The sequence below is a fragment of the Megalobrama amblycephala genome, linkage group LG1, assembly GCF_018812025.1.
Source record: "Megalobrama amblycephala isolate DHTTF-2021 linkage group LG1, ASM1881202v1, whole genome shotgun sequence".
NCBI lineage: Eukaryota > Metazoa > Chordata > Actinopteri > Cypriniformes > Xenocyprididae > Megalobrama > Megalobrama amblycephala.
In genome coordinates this window covers 54,960,588-54,978,869 of record NC_063044.1, presented here as the reverse complement: position 1 = coordinate 54,978,869, position 18,282 = coordinate 54,960,588, and the positions used below count along the sequence as shown (strand labels likewise).

Sequence of the window (18,282 nt, the reverse complement as noted above, 5' to 3'; positions counted from 1 at the left end):
TAAATGGCCATGTGTTACATTAGAATTAATTTTTCTCACTTTCCACTCCATGCATTTGTCCTTTTATTTCCAAACAACTATTCCTCTGGGATCCAGAACTTTTTGAAGTTCAGCATTCAAATGACCGTATACACCCTGTTATTGGGAGAAAATCATCTAGTAGCCGAGAGTACTGAATAAAACAAAATCTTCTGCATGAATACAGAAATGCTATATCTAAATCTTTTTTAAATGAATTTGTTTTGGGCTTAACTGGCCTTAAATCAGAACCAGATGTTTTTTGCTTCAAAACACAAGACCAGCAACTGAATCTTCATTTGTTTGATTCTCTTGCTTTGCTTTTGTCTTTGCAATGCCACTTGGCCTGTGGAGATTATATCCCATTTTCCAAGCACTGGGATTCTCTGGTAACTTTGTCACTCTTCATCTCAGCAGCTGTGAGTCTTTGCTGTGCCTGTTGGATTATGGTTCGGCCCTTGGACTCCTCGTCACTGTTTGTGTGTGAGTCTCGCTTCTCTCGGCTGACTGTTGTTAGTCTGTGGTCTATCCTGCTGACTCTTGCAACACTGCTGGTTGAGTTAGTCTCCACTTCTCTGCTGGCTGAGTCGTTGTTCATTGCTTGGCTCAGCTGTTTAATGAGTCTTTATGGGTCTGTCTCTCAGGATCATTGTGAAGCTATCAAGCCACATCCTAGCAACCATGTAGAGCACCCTAGCAACAACTTCCATAGACTTTCTTTCAAACACATCAAAAAGACATCTTTAGATAAGTGTGATAGAAACATATCAGTGGTCTCGTTTGACCAATCGTTTGAAAATTACAAAGGAGAGCAAGAAGGTGAAAGAAATGACAGTGAAGATGAGAGGAAGGGTAAGTAAGAGTGGGTTGGATATGCTTCCAAAGTTGGAGTTGGATGTTTGAATGAATTTAACAAATCCGGGTTTGTTTTTTCCCATGTAGGACTTGATCCAGTCATGGTACTGAGAAACTCTGGCGAACACACTAGGAAATCTGCGGTCCTCACATCTTTGTGTAGTAAAACTCGAAATTCCGGACTGAATCCACAGGGAACCGTTCCTACTGAGCATTGGACCTCCAGAGTCTCCCTGTATTGAAAAACATTCAGCATTTATATCTCTGACAATATGGAGTTAACAACGGTTATAGACATAATAGTAAAAGTATGCTAGCCATGTGTCCACTAAAGCATTTTTATCCTGAGGCCAGTATGCTTTTTTTAACTGTTTAAAGTGGGAGCACTCAGTTTTCTTTCCTTTGTATCCTTCCCTTGCATCCCAATCAGGGTGGAGCTGAGACGTGAGGATAGGAAGCAGGTAAAGGACACAAGGATTCAAAAACTAGAAATGAAAAGCACCCCAAGACTTGACAAATGTTTAGGTGCATACCGCTGTGTAGATTCATTTAACGTCACGTGTTGACATTGCAAGATTCCAGTAAATACGAGGTGGCATAAATGCAGCATTTAACTTTGGAAAAAGCCAAGTTTGAGACACACTTCCTGGAAAATAAAGCTAAGATGTTTTGATCGCCCCCTGGTGACATTTTGGTTTTATTTTCTCTACAGAGTTTTCTATAGTGGAAGAAAGTGTAGGCATCTTTTTACCTTTGTGTCTTATTTTAATTTATTATATAATGTGCTGTATCTCTGTTCTTTCCTCTGCAGATCATGTGAAGTAAAAAACAGTCATTGTGTATGAGTTTTTGATCAGTGGAGTAAAAACTGGTCTTAATGAAGCAACTACAGGTTGGCAGTGTAAAGTTTGCAGGTGAGTTGTATTGTGGAAATTGCTTTGGATTAAAAAGGGTTCAAATTAATGACTGGTAGCTTACCGAACACATACTTTTCTCTTGCTGATTTAAAAATCCAGCACAAATCATATAGTTTGTGATTCTGTTGACCCCGAAATAAACCCTCTTACAGTCACTGTTGCTCACAATGGGCATCATCACCTGCTGCAGTGTATTAGGAAGCTGGGTGTCTGTCAAACAGATTAGAGGACACATTTTATGGCTTTAACAAACATTTCTAGGTAAACTGTTGAGGTTTTCAGTATTGTTCATATTTGGTTGGTTGATGTTCACTCACCTCCAGAGTGTAGTTTGCCCCATCCAGTGACCCAGCTCTCTGTACCTGCATCAAATACACTACCAGCCGCCGCCAGACAGACCGGCTTAATGTATTTAGAGAAGGTCACAGAAGAGTTGAGCTGGACCAGTGCTATGTCGTTGTTAATAGCAGAACTGTCATAGTTAGGATGGGTGATGATTCGACTCGCTGTCCTGGACGTCTCATTAGGGTTTGAGCCGGATTGGTTCAGACGCCCGAAGTACATCACAACCTTAGACACATCAATACTGTAAATAGAGAAATTCTGCTTTAATCTCAGTATTATCAGTCTACAAATGAAGAATTTGGTTTGAAAACACGATAAATGCCATTTTCAAAAAAATAGAATTTCCGCCAAAATCAGTATTGTATCTGGTCGGTATTGAAAAGTCATTCATTAATTTTGTGAAAAATTCGATATCCGTCGTATTATTCTGTCAGGTTTTCTCTGTTTCTTTCCAAAACGCGACAAACGCCTGTCTCCTTTCTCTGCAGAACACGATATATCCGCTCAACCAATCACAGCGCACTATTCCACCCACTGTAAACATTGAAGGCTTTTTTAAAAAGCCATTTTTAATACCAATGTACTCTGCAAATGTTTATTTAACTGTGCGGTGGCACCAGATACTCTTTAACCGTTAATGACAAATAATTAATAACATTAACAAGATGACCCGTTGAAGTCATTTTGGGAGCGACGACTGAATGTATTTTTTAGTAAAAATGCCTGTATATAAGATAAATATTGGCAAACTTTAGACTCTGTCATATATGTGAATCAACTTTGTAGTGTATTTTCAATTTGAAAAATAACTTTTATATTGATGGATTTATTGCAATTTGGGGAAAGAAAAATAATATTTTTTTATAATAAACTTTTTAAAATCAAAATGTAGATTTGAATTTTTAATGTTTTATAACCAAAAGATGCTATGTGAAAGTTTGAAACGGAAAATAGTGTTTTTTATCTTGCGGCTTTCTTGGTAAAGAAAACACCTTTTTACTCAAAATTTATCAAAATGGAGTTATTGCGTTTTGGAACCAAACTCTTCAAATCTATCTTGAGCATTATTTTGCTTCATACTCCTGGAAGCAGTGAGCTGCAGATAAAACCCAGTCTTTATTGATCAGAGTCCCGCCACAGTTATGTCTTGTGCCGTAGACATGAATGCTGACTTGCCACGGCCAAGACCCTGCTGTCGCATCCTCTCCTCCAACAATCCTGTTGCTGAGAGGGGCTCGACCACAAACTGATGATGAGAGAAAGAAGATATGAGGTTTCCTTGTTAAAATGCCTCCCCGACATTGAAGAAGCATTCTGTTTGGGTAACACTTTATAATAACAATCATTTATAAGCAGGGTTGGGGAGTGACAGAATACACGTATATATGAAGAGTTTGGTTCCAAAACGCAATAACTCCATTTTGATTAATTTGAGTAAAAAGGTGTTGTTTTTTGTTGTTGTTGTTTGTTTGTTTGTTTGTTTGTTTTAAATGTTTCTTTACCAAGAATGTGGCAAGATGAAAACCACTATTTTCTGTTTCAAACTTTCACATAGCATCTTTTGGTTATAAAAACATTCAAAAAATTCAAATCTACATTTTGATTTTAAAAGGTTTGTTATAAAAACGTATTATTTTTTCCCCAAAATGCAATAAATCCATCAATATAAAATGTATTTGTCATATTGAAAATACAGAGCAAAGTAAGTTGATGCACATATATGACAGCCTCTGAACTTTGTCATTACAAATCTTATATACAGGCATTTTACTAAAAATATTCAGCCGTCGCTCCCAAAATGAATTCAACAAGTCATCTTGTTAATGTTATAAATTAATTATGTCTCTGTTTGTCATTACCAATTAAAGAGCAAAATTAATAAATGACTTTTCAAAGCCAATACAATACTGATTTGGCGGAAACTCAACTTTTTTTAAAATGGCGTTTATTACGTTTTGGAACCAAACTCTTCAAGTATATATATATATATATATATATATATATATATATATATATATATATATATATATATATATATGTGTGTGTGTGTATGTTTATTTCATGAGGTACACATTTTAAGACAACTTACAACACATTAGCATACCACTGATACTCATTTATGAATGTATAGTCATGTTTTGTAAATTATTAGTTCATCATCAACTAATAATTAGGTTGGTGGAGTAGTCCTGCCTCAAGTGGAGGAGTTTAAGTATCTTGGAGTCTTGTTCACGAGTGAGGGAGCGGGAGATTGACAGGCGGATCGGTGCGGCTTCTGCAGTAATGCAGTCGTTGTACCGGTCTGTCGTGGTGAAGAAGGAGCTGAGCCGTGAGGCGAAGCTCTCGATTTACCGGTCAATCTACGTTCCTACTCTCACCTATGAGCTTTGGGTCATGACTGAAAGAACAAGATCCCGGATACAGTCGGTCGAAATGAGCTTCCTCCGCTGGGTGGCTGGGCGCTCCCTTAGAGATAGGGTGAGGAGCTCGGTCACTCGGGAGGAGCTCAGAGTAGAGCCGCTGCTCCTCCACATTGAGAGGAGTCAGCTGAGGTGGCTCGGGCATCTGTTCCGGATGCCTCCTGGACGACTCCCTGGTGTTCCGGGCAGGAGGCCCCGGGGAAGACACGCCTCGGAATTCCCCCAGAAGAGCTGAGGGAAGTGTCAGGGGAGAGGGTAGTCTGGGCGTCTCAGATGGATGGATGGATGGGATGGATAACTAATAATTGTCTTATAGCTGAATTAATAAAGCATTCATAAAATGTTAGTATATCACTTTTAAGACATCATTTAAGATGTCTTTAAATGATTAGTTCATCATTAACTAATAATTTATAAGTGACTTGTAACTGATTATTGTTATTATAAAATGTTACAATGTGTGAAACAAGATAAGACAACTTACCATCTAACTGGCTGAGTGAACCTGTGTGTTTAGACAAAGACAAAATAAGTAGAGGACAGAGAATGAAGAGAGCTGATGAACTGGTTTGTGTAGACCATGATTACTGGCTCGCCAGTTACATCAGCGCTGGCACATATTGACATGAAAACAACATACAATCTTTCTCCTGAATAATGCTGTTTATGGATTTTAGTCAAAATACCTTTTAAATGATTTTATAGTCATATGAAATTAAGTAACTAACCTAAGAAAAAAAACTTTGGAGAATGTATGGATGACCCAAACCCCAAAGTGTAGCTATATTTATAATAATAAGCTATATACTTAAATAATCTGTATTTAATGAGGGTCATCTGTCTTTGTATGCATTTTCAAACAATATGCAAGTAGTCACCAAATCTATAAATAAAAGAAATATAAGTGTGGAATTTCTGTGGTGACCAAAATCTTTAACGAATCAAAACTATCTTTCAGCTTCTTCAAAGTCACCACTCGTTCAGACTCTGAACTTTCACTCAACCAAACTTGAACTGCATCCTGGAATAAACATGAATTAAAATTATCCATTAAAATACAGAAATTATGCATTTGTAAAGAAATGTATTCAAATGCAGAATTTGTGCTTATCTACAGAACCAATTTGAAGCATTCATCCATAAGTCTTCAGATCCAAAGGTTTGTATAATCATGGGAAATTAAAATGCTTGTCAGTTTTTATACAACTGAAACAAACATTACTAAATTTACATCTAATTATGTCATAATATAGACATTTTGTAAGATACCTGCTGTGTAGATAAGGATGAAACCGGCAACTCTTAAAGCGGTGTTAAACTTCATAATTCTGTTCTGGTCTGTGATCTGACTGCTGTTTCCTCGACTGTCAGGTTTCTGCTGAGATGTAAAGCAAGTGCGACTGCTTTTATCAAGAGTTTTCTGCCCCACCCCACTGCTACGTTCATCTCGGTCTCAGATGTTTTCCAGAAAAATACTTCTTCTCAGCTTTTCATGCGTTTTGTGGATGTGGGTGGAACGTGTCCCCACCACTTTTTGCTAAAAATTATTTCATCCCCACCAATTTTTTTAAGGCCTTTGAAAAAAAATAGCTTGCAGAAAGCATCTCCAATCCATCATTCTTCTTACATGAAAAATACTCTTTTACTGGATGATTGAAGTGATGAAGCTCCTACCAAATCATACATTCACAGACATACACATTTATTAATATATAGCGGGAGATTGTGGATTAAATATATCAAAATGTCTGTCAATGTTACATTTGGTCGTGTTTGTCTGTGTAACTTGAGATCTGTAAAATGCTTGAAGTAGTGAAACTGTTTAAAATTCACCTGTGTTCACTTCATTGGGATATTGTGATGAACCAACACTGACTAATATGATATCTATCTTTAAGCATATGTCATGAGTTCAACATTTTATCCAGGTATATTCAGATAACCTGTACTCCACTGAGTCAATAGTTTGTTGAAATGAGCAAATTTCCATAACCACTGAACCTTAAAAGAAATACAATATTTATTCTAAAGACCCAAGACCAGATGCTATCGCCCTGTTTGTGAAGATATTTGATTACTTTATAACAGAGAAACGGCCTGCATGTACTTTCATAATTCTAGGCACCTATATGCTGTGTGGCCAAAATATGAGAAAAACACATATGAACTGTCAACACTATTCATGCTTTTAAAAGGTGAACCATCAATCATCTTTAAATATTCTTTTGTTATCAGGATTTCAGGGCTGGAGGTATGCAGAGCCATCAGTCATACTGCAAATGAAACATTATGACCCTCTGAAAAAAATTTGAAGTATGAAACTGGAATTTTTACAAGAAGTGTATGATCGCTGGTTTCTCCACAGTCACATGACAGGTAAAACCAGACGACCTTTTACAGAAGCAGCAGTTTGCAATAAGTCACATTTTACACTCAATTGTTGAATTGTTGTATTTGCTTAAAGGTGCCCTAGAACTTTTTTTTAAAAAGATGTAATATAAGTTTAAGGTGTCCCTGGAATGTGTCTGTGAAGTTTCAGCTCAAAATACCCCATAGATTTTTTTTAATTCATTTTTTTAACTGCCTATTTTGGGGCATCATTATAAATGAGCCGATTCAGGGCTACTGGCCCTTTAATTCTCGTGCTCCACGCCCACGTAGCTTGCGCTTGCCTTGAACAGTGCATAAACAAAGTTTACACAGCTAATATAACCCTCAAATGGATCTTTACAAAGTGTTCGTCATGCATGCGGCATGCATGCGTCGGATTATGTGAGTATTGTATACTGTTATATTGTTTGCATTGATTCTGAATGAGTTTGATAGTGCTCCGTGGCTAACAGGCTAATGCTACACTGTTGGAGAGATTTATAAAGAATGAAGTTGTGTTTATGAATTATACAGACTGCAAGTGTTTAAAAATGAAAATAATGACGGCTCTTGTCTCCGTGAATACAGTAAGAAACGATCGTAACTTTAACCACATTTAACAGTACATTAGCAACATGCTAACAAAACATTTAGAAAGACAATTTACAAATATTACTAAAAATATCATGATATGTGACATGTCAGTTATTATTGCTCCATCTGCCATTTTCGCTGTTGTTCTTGCTTACCTAGTCTGTTGATTCACCTGTGCAGATCCAGACGTTACTGGCTGCCCTTGTCTAATGCCTTTCATAATGTTGGGAACGTGGGCTGGCATATGCAAATATTGGGGCGTACACCCTGACTGTTACGTAACAGTCGGTGTTATGTTGAGATTCGCCTGTTCTTCGGAGGTCTTTTAAACAAATCAGATTTATATAAGGAGGAGGAAACAATGGAGTTTGAGACTCACTGTATGTCATTTCCATGTACTGAACTCTTGTTATTTAACTATGCCGAGGTAAATTCAAATTTTCATTCGAGGGCACCTTTAAAAAAGCAGTCTCAAGTGGGTTGACTATACACACAACTATGCTGAGTAATTTGTACAAATAACAATTTAGTTGTACAAACAAAATAACTTCAAGTAAAGCTGACAAAATTTGTGTAAATACAAATCATTTGAATTTGTCACTGTTACATAATATTTACTGTATATGTGCAGTTTACTTAATAATTTAACATCACATTTATAAAAAAATACTTAAGGTGAACACATTTATTGACTTAATTTACCTTATTAATAATAAGGTACTCACTCAAAATTGAGAGCATTGAGAGCAGGAATTCCGTCCTATATACATGTGTATATGAGGCTCACAGCCTAAACACAGGTGCCATTCTTCTGCATAATGGTAACCACAACATTCAAAAACATTACAGAAACTCCTTTAAATTTCCAACATAACTGAACATTACTTCTTCTGTTTATTTCTAGAGCATATTTAAAAACATTACATACTAAAAGCCAAAGAGAAAAGATGAGTTTTAAGGCAAGATTTGAACTCAAGAAGTGGAAGCCATTCTAATAAAATTAGGAAGATTGTTCCAAAGCGTGGGCCAACCACTTCAAAAGCTGGGGATCGTAAGGAGGAATTTGCCATCCGATTTTTGTCCTCTCACAGGAGTGTAGGGGTGAAGTAGGTTAGTCAGATAAGAAGGAGCTAGATTATTTAAAGATTTAGACACAAGTAGTAAGATATTATACTCAATTCTGGGGGTAGGCAACCAGTGTAGCGATCTCAGTAGGGGCGTAACATGATCAAATGTCTTTACGTCCCTTCAGAAATCTAGCTGCAGAATTTTGGACTACTTGTAGTTAAGAAATTTGGGTCTTTGAGATGCCATAATAGAGGGAGTTGCAGTAGTCCAGCCGAGACTTAATGAGGGCATGGATTGCAATCTCTAAAGAGCTCTCTGAAAGGAAAGATTTAATTTTAGATAGAGAACGAAGAACTAGAACCAACATTTGATTTGTTTGTCAAATTTCAAGCAGTTGTCAAATACCAGACAGATTCCACACGTATATCATTGGCATAACAATGGAAGAAAATGTTTCCTAAAATTGGATCCCAGAGGAAGTACATATAGAGAGAAAAATGTGGGTGCCAAAATAGAACCCTGAGGTACACCACAAGTTAAAATGCCTAAGGAGAAAGGCAATCTAATTTGTACTATAACAGAAAAACTTTGATTTGTTAAAAAATATTTAAACCAACTTAACCTTAACTTGATATAAATATCCAGCCATACAATGTTTAAAACTTTATAATTTTGTTCAACATCTAATGAACCAAAACTGGCCCGCCAGCAATAATATCTGGCCCGTGCACACGGCCAGATTATTTTGATAGTGGCTGGCTCTGAAACAGTGTTGCCAACTTAGTGATTTTGTCGCTAGATTTAGCAAATTTTCAGACCCCCCGACTTTTCAAGAGCCGACTAGCGACAAATCTAGGGAGTTTTTGGACAAACATCAGTTGCCAAAAGTCGGCAGTACTGTGCGAGCACAAGGTTTTGCTTTCCCGCTGCAGTCGCACATCTCTCTGCTTCTACTCTGTTCAGTGATTGGCTGAGAGGAGCAGCAGCACATTCCATTGACTGTACATCATCTGACGTGAATGAGCACATGAGCACAGTGTTTCCACGTTCCAGTTATCACTTATCTGCATCTCCTTTGTTTTACATTTAAAGAATTTAGTTTGACAGTTTTGATTTGTGCTTATCACTGCTCACTATCACAGATCTTAAGTTCATCCAGTTTCCAACCTCATTGAATTAAAGGATTAGTCCACTTTTAAATAAACTTTTCCTGATAATTTACTCACCCCCATGTCCCCCACGAAAAGAAATTAAGGTTTTTGATGAAAACCCAGGATTATTCTCCTTATAGTGGACTTCAATGGCCTCCAAACGGTTGAAGGTCAAAATTACAGTTTTAGTGCAGCTTTAAAGGGCTTTAAACGATACCAGACGAGGAATAAGGGTCTTATCTAGCGAAACGATCGGTCATTTTTGAAAAAAATACAACCGTTTATGCTTTATAAACACAAAATATCGCCTTGAACGTACTTCCGGTTTCGCAGTTTCGTTTTTTTCTGTGCTAACCCATTGTAACCAAACACATACCTGTAAAATAATACTCCATTTCAACATTTTATACTCTCCCCATGCATTCGGTCCCATGCAAGCACACCAAAAAACTTTTTCAAGTGCCGGTAACACTTTACAATACGGTTCATTAGTTAACATTAGTTAACTACATTAGTTAACATGAACTAATAATGAACTGCACTTCTACAGCATTTATTAATCTTTGTTAATGTTAATTTCAACATTTACTAATACATTATTAAAAGCTTGTTAACATTAGTTAATGCACTGTGAACTAACATGAACAAAGAATGAACAACTGTATTCTCATTAACTAACACTAACGAAGATTAGTAAATACAGTAACAAATGTATTGCTCATTGTTAGTTCATGTTAGTTAATCCATTAACTAATGTTTAACAAATGGACCGTATTGTAAAGTGTTACCATTTAATCTCCTACACTGCACATTTTATATTTACAGTCATTAAAAGAAAAGAAATCAAGTTAAGAAGAGACAAATAATATGATTAAATCAGACAATCTGTGTTTTCCTGTTTTGATTTTTTATTTCGGTATAGGTCAACCTTGTACTGTGACTTACTGGAAACCGCTGTTATTGTATAATTAGACCGTTAGCATCTCGCTCAAAAATGACCAAAGAGTTTTGATATTTTTCCTATTTAAAACTTTACTCTTGTGTAGTTACATCATGTACTAAGACCGACGGAAAATGAAAAGTTGTAGGCCGATATGGCTAGTAACTATACTCTCATTCCTGCGTAATAATCAAGGAACTTTGCTGCTGTACCATGAGTGCAGCATAATATTGCAAATGAGGATGGTGGATCCAAAATCACATTAAAATGCGAACACAGGAATCATTAAGTGGAATCAAAATGCATGTGTCTTATCGAATCCCCGGTTCTTGTAATTTTGGAGCTGGTTCTCGATACCCAACCCTAAATCCTTAATAAATCAGAAACCGTTCTGGAAACAAGCTGGTTCCAGTTTTCTGACTAATGTGTGTGGATTTTTATCATTTTATCATTGTTGGTTACACACATTTATGCTCAAACACCATACAAGTGAATTTTATTTAATAGGCCCCTTTAAATTCCAGGAGGAGCTCAACACAGCACTGAAGTCCTTTCAAGAAAAACTTCAACACAAAGAAAGCATTAAAGGACAGTTTGAAAAAACAGTTCAACACATCACGGTGAGGATTTATTTTTTTTATTTTTTTTGACATTTGATATTAGAACAGTTGAATTGGTTTGTCTGACAATTTCATGTCCCTTTATTGGCTGGAATAATACACACACAGAAAACCATTGGGTAGAAATGCTGAATGCATGTATTTATTTAATATAATTATATAAGTTCCTAATACATAATTACATAAGGTCAATTTATTATTCCATAGTTCACTTCTCCAAGTCTATGAAATTAAAATTTAGAAATGTCCTATTTTGTTTTCTATTACCTGTGGGTAATAGATAGCTGCACAGGACTAAAACTAGAGAAAGTATTGATAGACCTTCCAGGGGCTGGTGGCAAAAGGATTATTCACTTTTAAATAAACTTTTCCTGTAATTTACTCACCCCCATGTATCCAAGATGTCCGTGTCTTTCTTTCTTCATAAAAGAAATATTTTTGATAAAACATCCAGGATTTTTCTCCTTAAGTGGACTTCAATACCAAACAGTGAAGGTCAAAATTTATTTCACTGCAGCTTCAAATTGTTCTATGATCCCAGGAATAAGGATCTTATCTTGTGAAACCATCGCTCATTTTCATCAAAAACTTTAATTTCTTTTCGACTGAGAAAAAAGACATGAACATCTTGGATGACATGGGGGTGATAAATTATCAGGAAAAATTTATTTAAAAGTGAACTTCCTTTAAGTAAGTTGTTTGTGATTTTAACATAGTCTATGTTTAAATGTAATATGTAAGTAACATAATATATAAATCTAAACTTTATGCTTTATAAAAATGTGAAGTAATGAATTGAAGAAAATGTATTGTGATTCTCTTTGTACATAGGCTACACTCTTTCATAGATGTCACATTTATACATTTAAACTGACAAGTCATGTTCAGGAACAACTTTTTTGATCTGAAATTAAAATGAGTAAATGTTGTGTTTGTGATATACAGCCACAGACCTGATGCAAACTGCAATCGCGGAAAATGTGAAGGCATAATAGTGTGTGCTGCTACTGCTAATGCTACAGTACTAGTACTTCAGAGAGTTAAAGTTGTAGTTAAATCCCACATTTACCCACTCACTCTTTATCCTGCTCCAGAATCCAGAATCAGTTTGAGATGATTGAGGTGAATGTGATCTGATTTCAGTCTCAAGCTGAGCACACAGAGCGTCAGATTAAACAGCAGTTTGAGAAGCTTCATCAGTTTCTCAGAGATGAAGAAGAAGCTACAATCACTGCACTGAGGGAGGAAGAGGAGCAGAAGAAGCAGATGATGAAGGAGAAGCTGGAGGAGATGAACAGACACATCTCAACTCTTTCACACACAATCAAAGACATGGAGGAGATGATGAAAGCCAGTGACGTCTGCTTTCTGAAGGTCTGATTTCAGATCATTGGTTGATCATTGGTTCATTGATTGAGTTCTTGATGATAAATGGTGTGTTTGTTCTGCAGAAGTTTCCAGTCTCAATGGAAAGGTGAGTGATCTGCTCCTGTCTCTGGTCTCTCTGGTTCTGATCCAAAGCCACTGCAGTTCTGACTCCTGAATGTTCTTCCAGAGTCCAGAGCTCACGGCTGGATCCACAGATGGCTTCTGGAGCTTTGATTCATGTGCCGCGATACTTGGGCAACCTGCCGTTCAGAGTCTGGAAGAAGATGCAGGACATCGTCCAAAACAGTGAGTCTGACTGCAGGAGATCAGTGCTGTTACACATACAGATGGGTGGAGAGATAAAAGTTCTGAAAGATGAGGGGCTTTCACACAGCATTGTTTTAGGAATGCAGTTATAAAAATTAGCCATCAGGGTGATCCCCTAAGAACTACATTTCTCCTAGTAACATTATCCTGGTTGCATTCACATTAAAGGGACTTTGATTTGCACCTCCAGTAGGAACCCAGAAGTGATGTAAGATGGCTGACAGCGACACCATTTAACGTCAATGTCATGCCCACAGATAACCATAGAGGTCCAACCCACCACAGTCTCATATAATCCTGTGGGAAACACTGGGAAAACTATAAATCTAGGGGGTTAGCCTGTCAGCCTGCCAGTTCCTCATTGGGAAACTGTTGGACGTCATGGCCCGCCCCACACTCAGATTGGATCTGGCTTTGGTGCATGAAAAATGGGAAGTCATTCTTGACAGGCTGGATGAGCACCTCCTATCAGGCCATAACCGTCCTTCCCCCATGAGCCTTCTGTTCCTTCCCAGCCTCCTCGCAGAGGTGGAGAATAATAATAATAATAATAATACATTTTATTTATAAAGCACTTTACATTTTAAAGAAAATCTCAAAGAGCTACAATAGAGGAAAAATAAAAAAAAACAAAAAAAATTAAAGGGTTAGTTCACCCAAAAATGAAAATTCTGTCATTTATTACTTACCCACATGTCGTTCGACACCCGTAAGACCTTTGTTCATCTTCAGAACACAAATTAAGATATTTTTGTTGAAATCCGATGGCTCAGAAAGGCCTCCATAGCCAGCAATGTCATTTCCTCTCTCAAGACCCATAAAAGGTACTGAAGACGTTGTTACAAAGTCCATCTCACTACAGTGGTTCTACAATCATTTTATGAAGCGACGAGAATAGTTTTTGTGTGCAAAAAAACTAAATAATGACTTATATAGAGATGGGCCGATTTCAAAACACTGCTTCCTGAAGCTTCGAAGCGTTATGAATCAGTGTATCGATTCTTGATTCAGATCACCAAAGTCACGTGATTTCAGCAGTTTGTTGGTTTGACACGTGATCCGACTCATGAATCGAGAGAGGAAATGACATTGCTGGCTATGGAGGCCTTTCTGAGCCATCGGATTTCAACAGAAATTTCTTAATTTGTGTTCTGAAGATGAACGAAGGTCTTACAGGTGTGGAACAACATGAAGGTAAGTAATTAATGACAGAATTTTCATTTTTGGGTGAACTAACCCTTTAAAACAATCTAGGAATTAAGTTGAAAATCAACTAAAACTAACACACAAAATTTAAACACTAAGAAAGTTTTAGACATTGAAAACCTTTTTAAAAAGATAAGTTTTTAAGTCCTTTAGTCCATTAGTTGTTTGTGGAGCCCTCAAGTGTTCAGGGAGAGCATTCCAGAGCCGAGGGGCCGTGGCACAGAAGGCTCTGTCCCCAATTGTGCGGGACTTAGTCTTAGGGGGATGGAGCCGGTGAGTGTTTGTGGAGTGGAGAGAACGTGCTGAAATCTGTGGAGTAAGGATGTGTTCATATTTACGCACTCTCATCAGGATCCTAGCGGCACTGTTCTGTATGTGCTGGAGTTTCTGGATGCTCTTGCTAGGGATCCCGATGAGAAGAGCGTTACAATAGTCCAATCTTGAGGAAACAAAGGCGTGAACGAGTTTCTCAGCATCATGTAGGGTAAGTGTGGGACAGAGTCTGGCTATATTCCTGAGGTGGTTAAAAGATGTTTTGCAGAGATGTTTAATGTGGGACTCAAAGGTTAAATGAGGATCAAACTTGACACCAAGATTGGTAACTAATGTTGATAGGGGAATGGCCAGAGAATGTAATACAGGTTATGGAAGATGATCTGATCTGATGAGGGGAACCAATGAGGATAGCTTCTGTCTTTGAACTATTCAGCTGGAGAAAGTTAGGATTCATCCATGCCCTTATTCCCTCCAAACAGGCAGTGACTGTGGATAAAATTGTTGATGAAGTCATGGAAGAAGCCATATTCAGCTCACATTCATTCATTTCGTCAATCAAACTGCATAAATGTAGAAGGATTGAGTGAATATGCGAGAATTGAGAATTTCAGAATTTCAGAATTCAGATTCTGAGCTTAGGTTCTAACCGAAACACCCATGTTCTACTTGCTTCCATTTCCTCACACACACACACACACACACCACTTGAACCTTCCATAGAGTAATGTTTCATAGAGTTCAGAAAGGTTGAAGTGAATTTAAAAGGACATTTCACAGGCTTCATTGCACAGGATGTGGCCTACTGTATGTTGTTGGGAATGCAACAGGCTTATAAATTAAAAATATGAAACTCACTGACAGAAGGCTGCTCTCAATTTTAAATGTTTATGTACTCTTTGTGAAGAGATCTTGTTCATGCGGCTGTGTGCATCTCTGTGTAAGTGGTTAAATGTACTTGCATCTCCAAATGATGTCCACTTGAGCGGACAGCATGCAGCAAAATTGTGTGTATTTGACAAACTAATCAAAATTATGTAAAATCATGTGGAATACAAAAATATAAATGCAAAATATTGAAAACGCAATTGAAACTTTGGGTGTCTTTGATGGAATCATGTCCTCATGTTCTGATATCAGAATCTCTACAACCTGTCAAGGGAAAACTGTGGAAACCCTACTCAGATGCTCCCTCCAGTGTTGCAGAGTATGGCGATTTACCCTTATTAGCTGATAATTCTCATTCTCAAACCTCAAGTTTTTCAATCTCATCTGAAATGAGCAGTGTTGGGGATAATGCATTACGTAATCAGATTACTTTTTAATGTAATGTTGATTGTGTCTCATCAGCTCCAGTGATTCTGGATCCAAACACGGCTCATCCAGATCTCAACCTGTCTGATGATCTGACAAGTTTGAAATGGAGCTGGATCAATCAACCTGTTCCTGACAATCCAGAGAGATTCGACTGGTATCCATGTGTTCTGGGTTCAGAGGGGTTCAACTCAGGAACACACTGCTGGGATGTGGAGGTTAAAGAGAGTTCAGACTGGAGTCTCGGAGTAACTACAGCATCAAACCAGAGGAAGGGACGTGATTTCTTCAACACTGATGTCTGGTGTTTGTGGTTTGATCAGTACAGCCTGTCTGAACGGTTTGGCTTTCGTGTTTATCAGCAGCTTGATCGTGTGAGAGTGAATCTGGACTATGACGGAGGAACAGTGTCATTCTCTGATCCTGTAACTAACACACATCTACACACATTCACAACCACCTTCACTCACACACTCTTTCCATTCTTCTGTTGTTACACTATTTTCACTCTGAGGATCTTACATTTCAATAGTCAGTAAATGTTAATCCTTCTTTCATAATTTTTCCAATATTTAACCCGTATCACATGAGTAATGCTGAGCTCACACTGCACCATTTTAGGTCCAATTTTCAGAATTTCAAAATTGATTTCACTGCAAATTCGGATCGCAAGCTTCTTGCAGGCTATCATTTTCCTTATCACTTCTCGCATGTGTTTGGTTTGGTTGTGAAACATAGTTTTTGGACCAGACAGAGTTGTCTGCGATTCTTCCGACTGTATAGGAATTCTTGTTGAAACCCCCTGTCGCGATCCATTGTGCAATCAATGTGCACACAGCAGCGACTGAATGCTATGCCATTAAGTTGTGCAGTGTGAAAAGACTTTGAAAATCATGCAGCGTGAACTCAGCAAAAGAGTGCACTTGATGGCTGTGATTGGACAGGGCTGATCACATGACTGATATCCAGCACTCACTGCAACGCCAATCACACTCTCATATTGCTTTTAGAAACATCAATTTGGAATGAGTGGGAACACTGAATTTTTTTGTTTTTTCTTTTTTCAAACTAATTCTCAACTTGCTTGGGTGAGCAGTGAGACAGTGTGGCTTTACTGACATCTAGAGGTAAAATTGAGCAACTGACTCAAAACGGATAATGGATACTTTACTACATGACAGTCAACAATATTAAGAAACATTTCAGCTAATGTTTCTCTGCTGGAGGATGGATTTATTTATTTATTTATTTATTTATTAAAAAGTGTAATTGAATTGAAAATATTGGCTGAGAATTGAACTGAGATGGATGATGCCGTCACTGTTTTCTAATATATTGAACTCATTTCATAAATGATGATCTTTACAACAAATCTGAATCAACAATGAGCTGACCTCAGCTGAACAATAACACTATTTTCTTTTTAAAGCTGCTTTACTGTAGAACTGAACACTGTTCACATCACTGAATCATTATCTATATCAGAATCAGAGCTTTATTGTCAAGTATGTTTACACTTATGAGGAATTTGTCTTGGTGACAGAAGCGTCCATGGCAGAGACAGAATGACAAGGGTCCAGTGATGTCCTTCAGGTCTCTCAAATGACTTCATGACCACAGACGTCAAAGCAACAGGTCATTCAGTCCTGTGATTTTGGGTTTGTTGGAGATGGGGATGATGGTGGAGCATTTGAAGCAGGAAGGAACATGTAATTGCTCCAGTGATCTGTTGAAGATTTGTGTGAGGATACGGGCCAACTGTTTCCAGAAGACCCGACACACATCCTCTTCACAGATCATAGTGGAGGAGGGAGGGGGAAGGGGAGGTGTTGATGAATGCATGGAGATAAGGTCAGAACTCTAAATCTTCTATGATTCTTCAGTCCAATCTTTAGTAAGCCATGAATTATTGTTCTCATAGGAAGAATTGGAACAAGTAGATTAAAGGATTAGTTCACTTTCAAATTAAATTTTCCTTATAATTTACTCACCCCCATGTCATCCAAGATGTTCATGTCTTTCTTTCATCAGTCAAAAAGAAATGAAGGTTTTTGATGAAAACATTCCAGGATTTTTCTCCTTATAGTGGACTTCAATGGACTCCAGATGATTGAAGGTCAAAATTACAGTTTCAGTGCAACTTCAAAGGGCTTTAAATGATACCAGATGAGGAATAAGAGTCTTATCTAGAGAAACTATCGGTCATTTTTCGAGAAAAAAAAAAAAAAAATACTGTATATGCTGTACATAAACAAATGATCGCATTGAACGTGCTTCCGCTTTCCATATTCTTCAAAAAGCTTACGCTGTATGTCCTACGTCTTCCCTATTCTACTTACGGAAGGAACGCAGCACCAGTTTAGTTTTTTTCCATTAGTAGAATAGGGAAGGCGTTTGAAAAAAAGCTCTTTAAAGCTGCTCTGAAACTGTAATTTTGACCTTCAACCGTTTGGTGCCCATTGAAGTCCACTATAAGGAGAATAATCCTGGAATGTT

General features: G+C 37.5%; 2 protein-coding genes across 4 annotated transcripts; one reads left to right on the top strand and one right to left on the bottom strand.

The window, feature by feature from the left end:
* Nucleotides 1-240: 240 nt before the first annotated feature.
* Nucleotides 241-6,000, bottom strand: LOC125275299 (chymotrypsinogen A-like). Of its 2 annotated transcripts, none has more exons than XM_048202134.1 (7): nt 5,825-6,000; nt 5,040-5,060; nt 4,514-4,786; nt 3,216-3,381; nt 2,108-2,376; nt 1,852-2,000; nt 241-1,106 (listed from the first exon to the last, which is right to left on the bottom strand). In XM_048202134.1, exons 1-7 carry the CDS (start codon nt 5,877-5,879, stop codon nt 786-788), a joined length of 1,254 nt encoding a protein of 417 aa, XP_048058091.1. In that variant the 5' UTR covers nt 5,880-6,000; the 3' UTR covers nt 241-785. The 2 variants fall into 2 exon arrangements, with proteins under 2 accessions (XP_048058091.1, XP_048058082.1); XM_048202125.1 differs by having other exon boundaries at nt 244-1,106; nt 4,514-4,871; nt 5,825-5,991.
* Nucleotides 6,001-11,133: 5,133 nt separating this feature from the next.
* On the top strand, nt 11,134-17,067 carry LOC125275277 (nuclear factor 7, ovary-like). 2 transcript variants are annotated; one of them, XM_048202078.1, is made up of 5 exons: nt 11,134-11,298; nt 12,442-12,672; nt 12,750-12,772; nt 12,854-12,972; nt 15,823-17,067. In XM_048202078.1, the coding sequence occupies exons 1-5, from the start codon at nt 11,149-11,151 to the stop codon at nt 16,323-16,325; spliced, it is 1,026 nt and encodes a 341-aa protein (XP_048058035.1). In that variant the 5' UTR covers nt 11,134-11,148; the 3' UTR covers nt 16,326-17,067. The 2 variants fall into 2 exon arrangements, with proteins under 2 accessions (XP_048058035.1, XP_048058045.1); XM_048202088.1 differs by having other exon boundaries at nt 11,201-11,298; nt 12,393-12,672.
* The last annotated feature ends 1,215 nt before the right edge of the window (nt 17,068-18,282 follow it).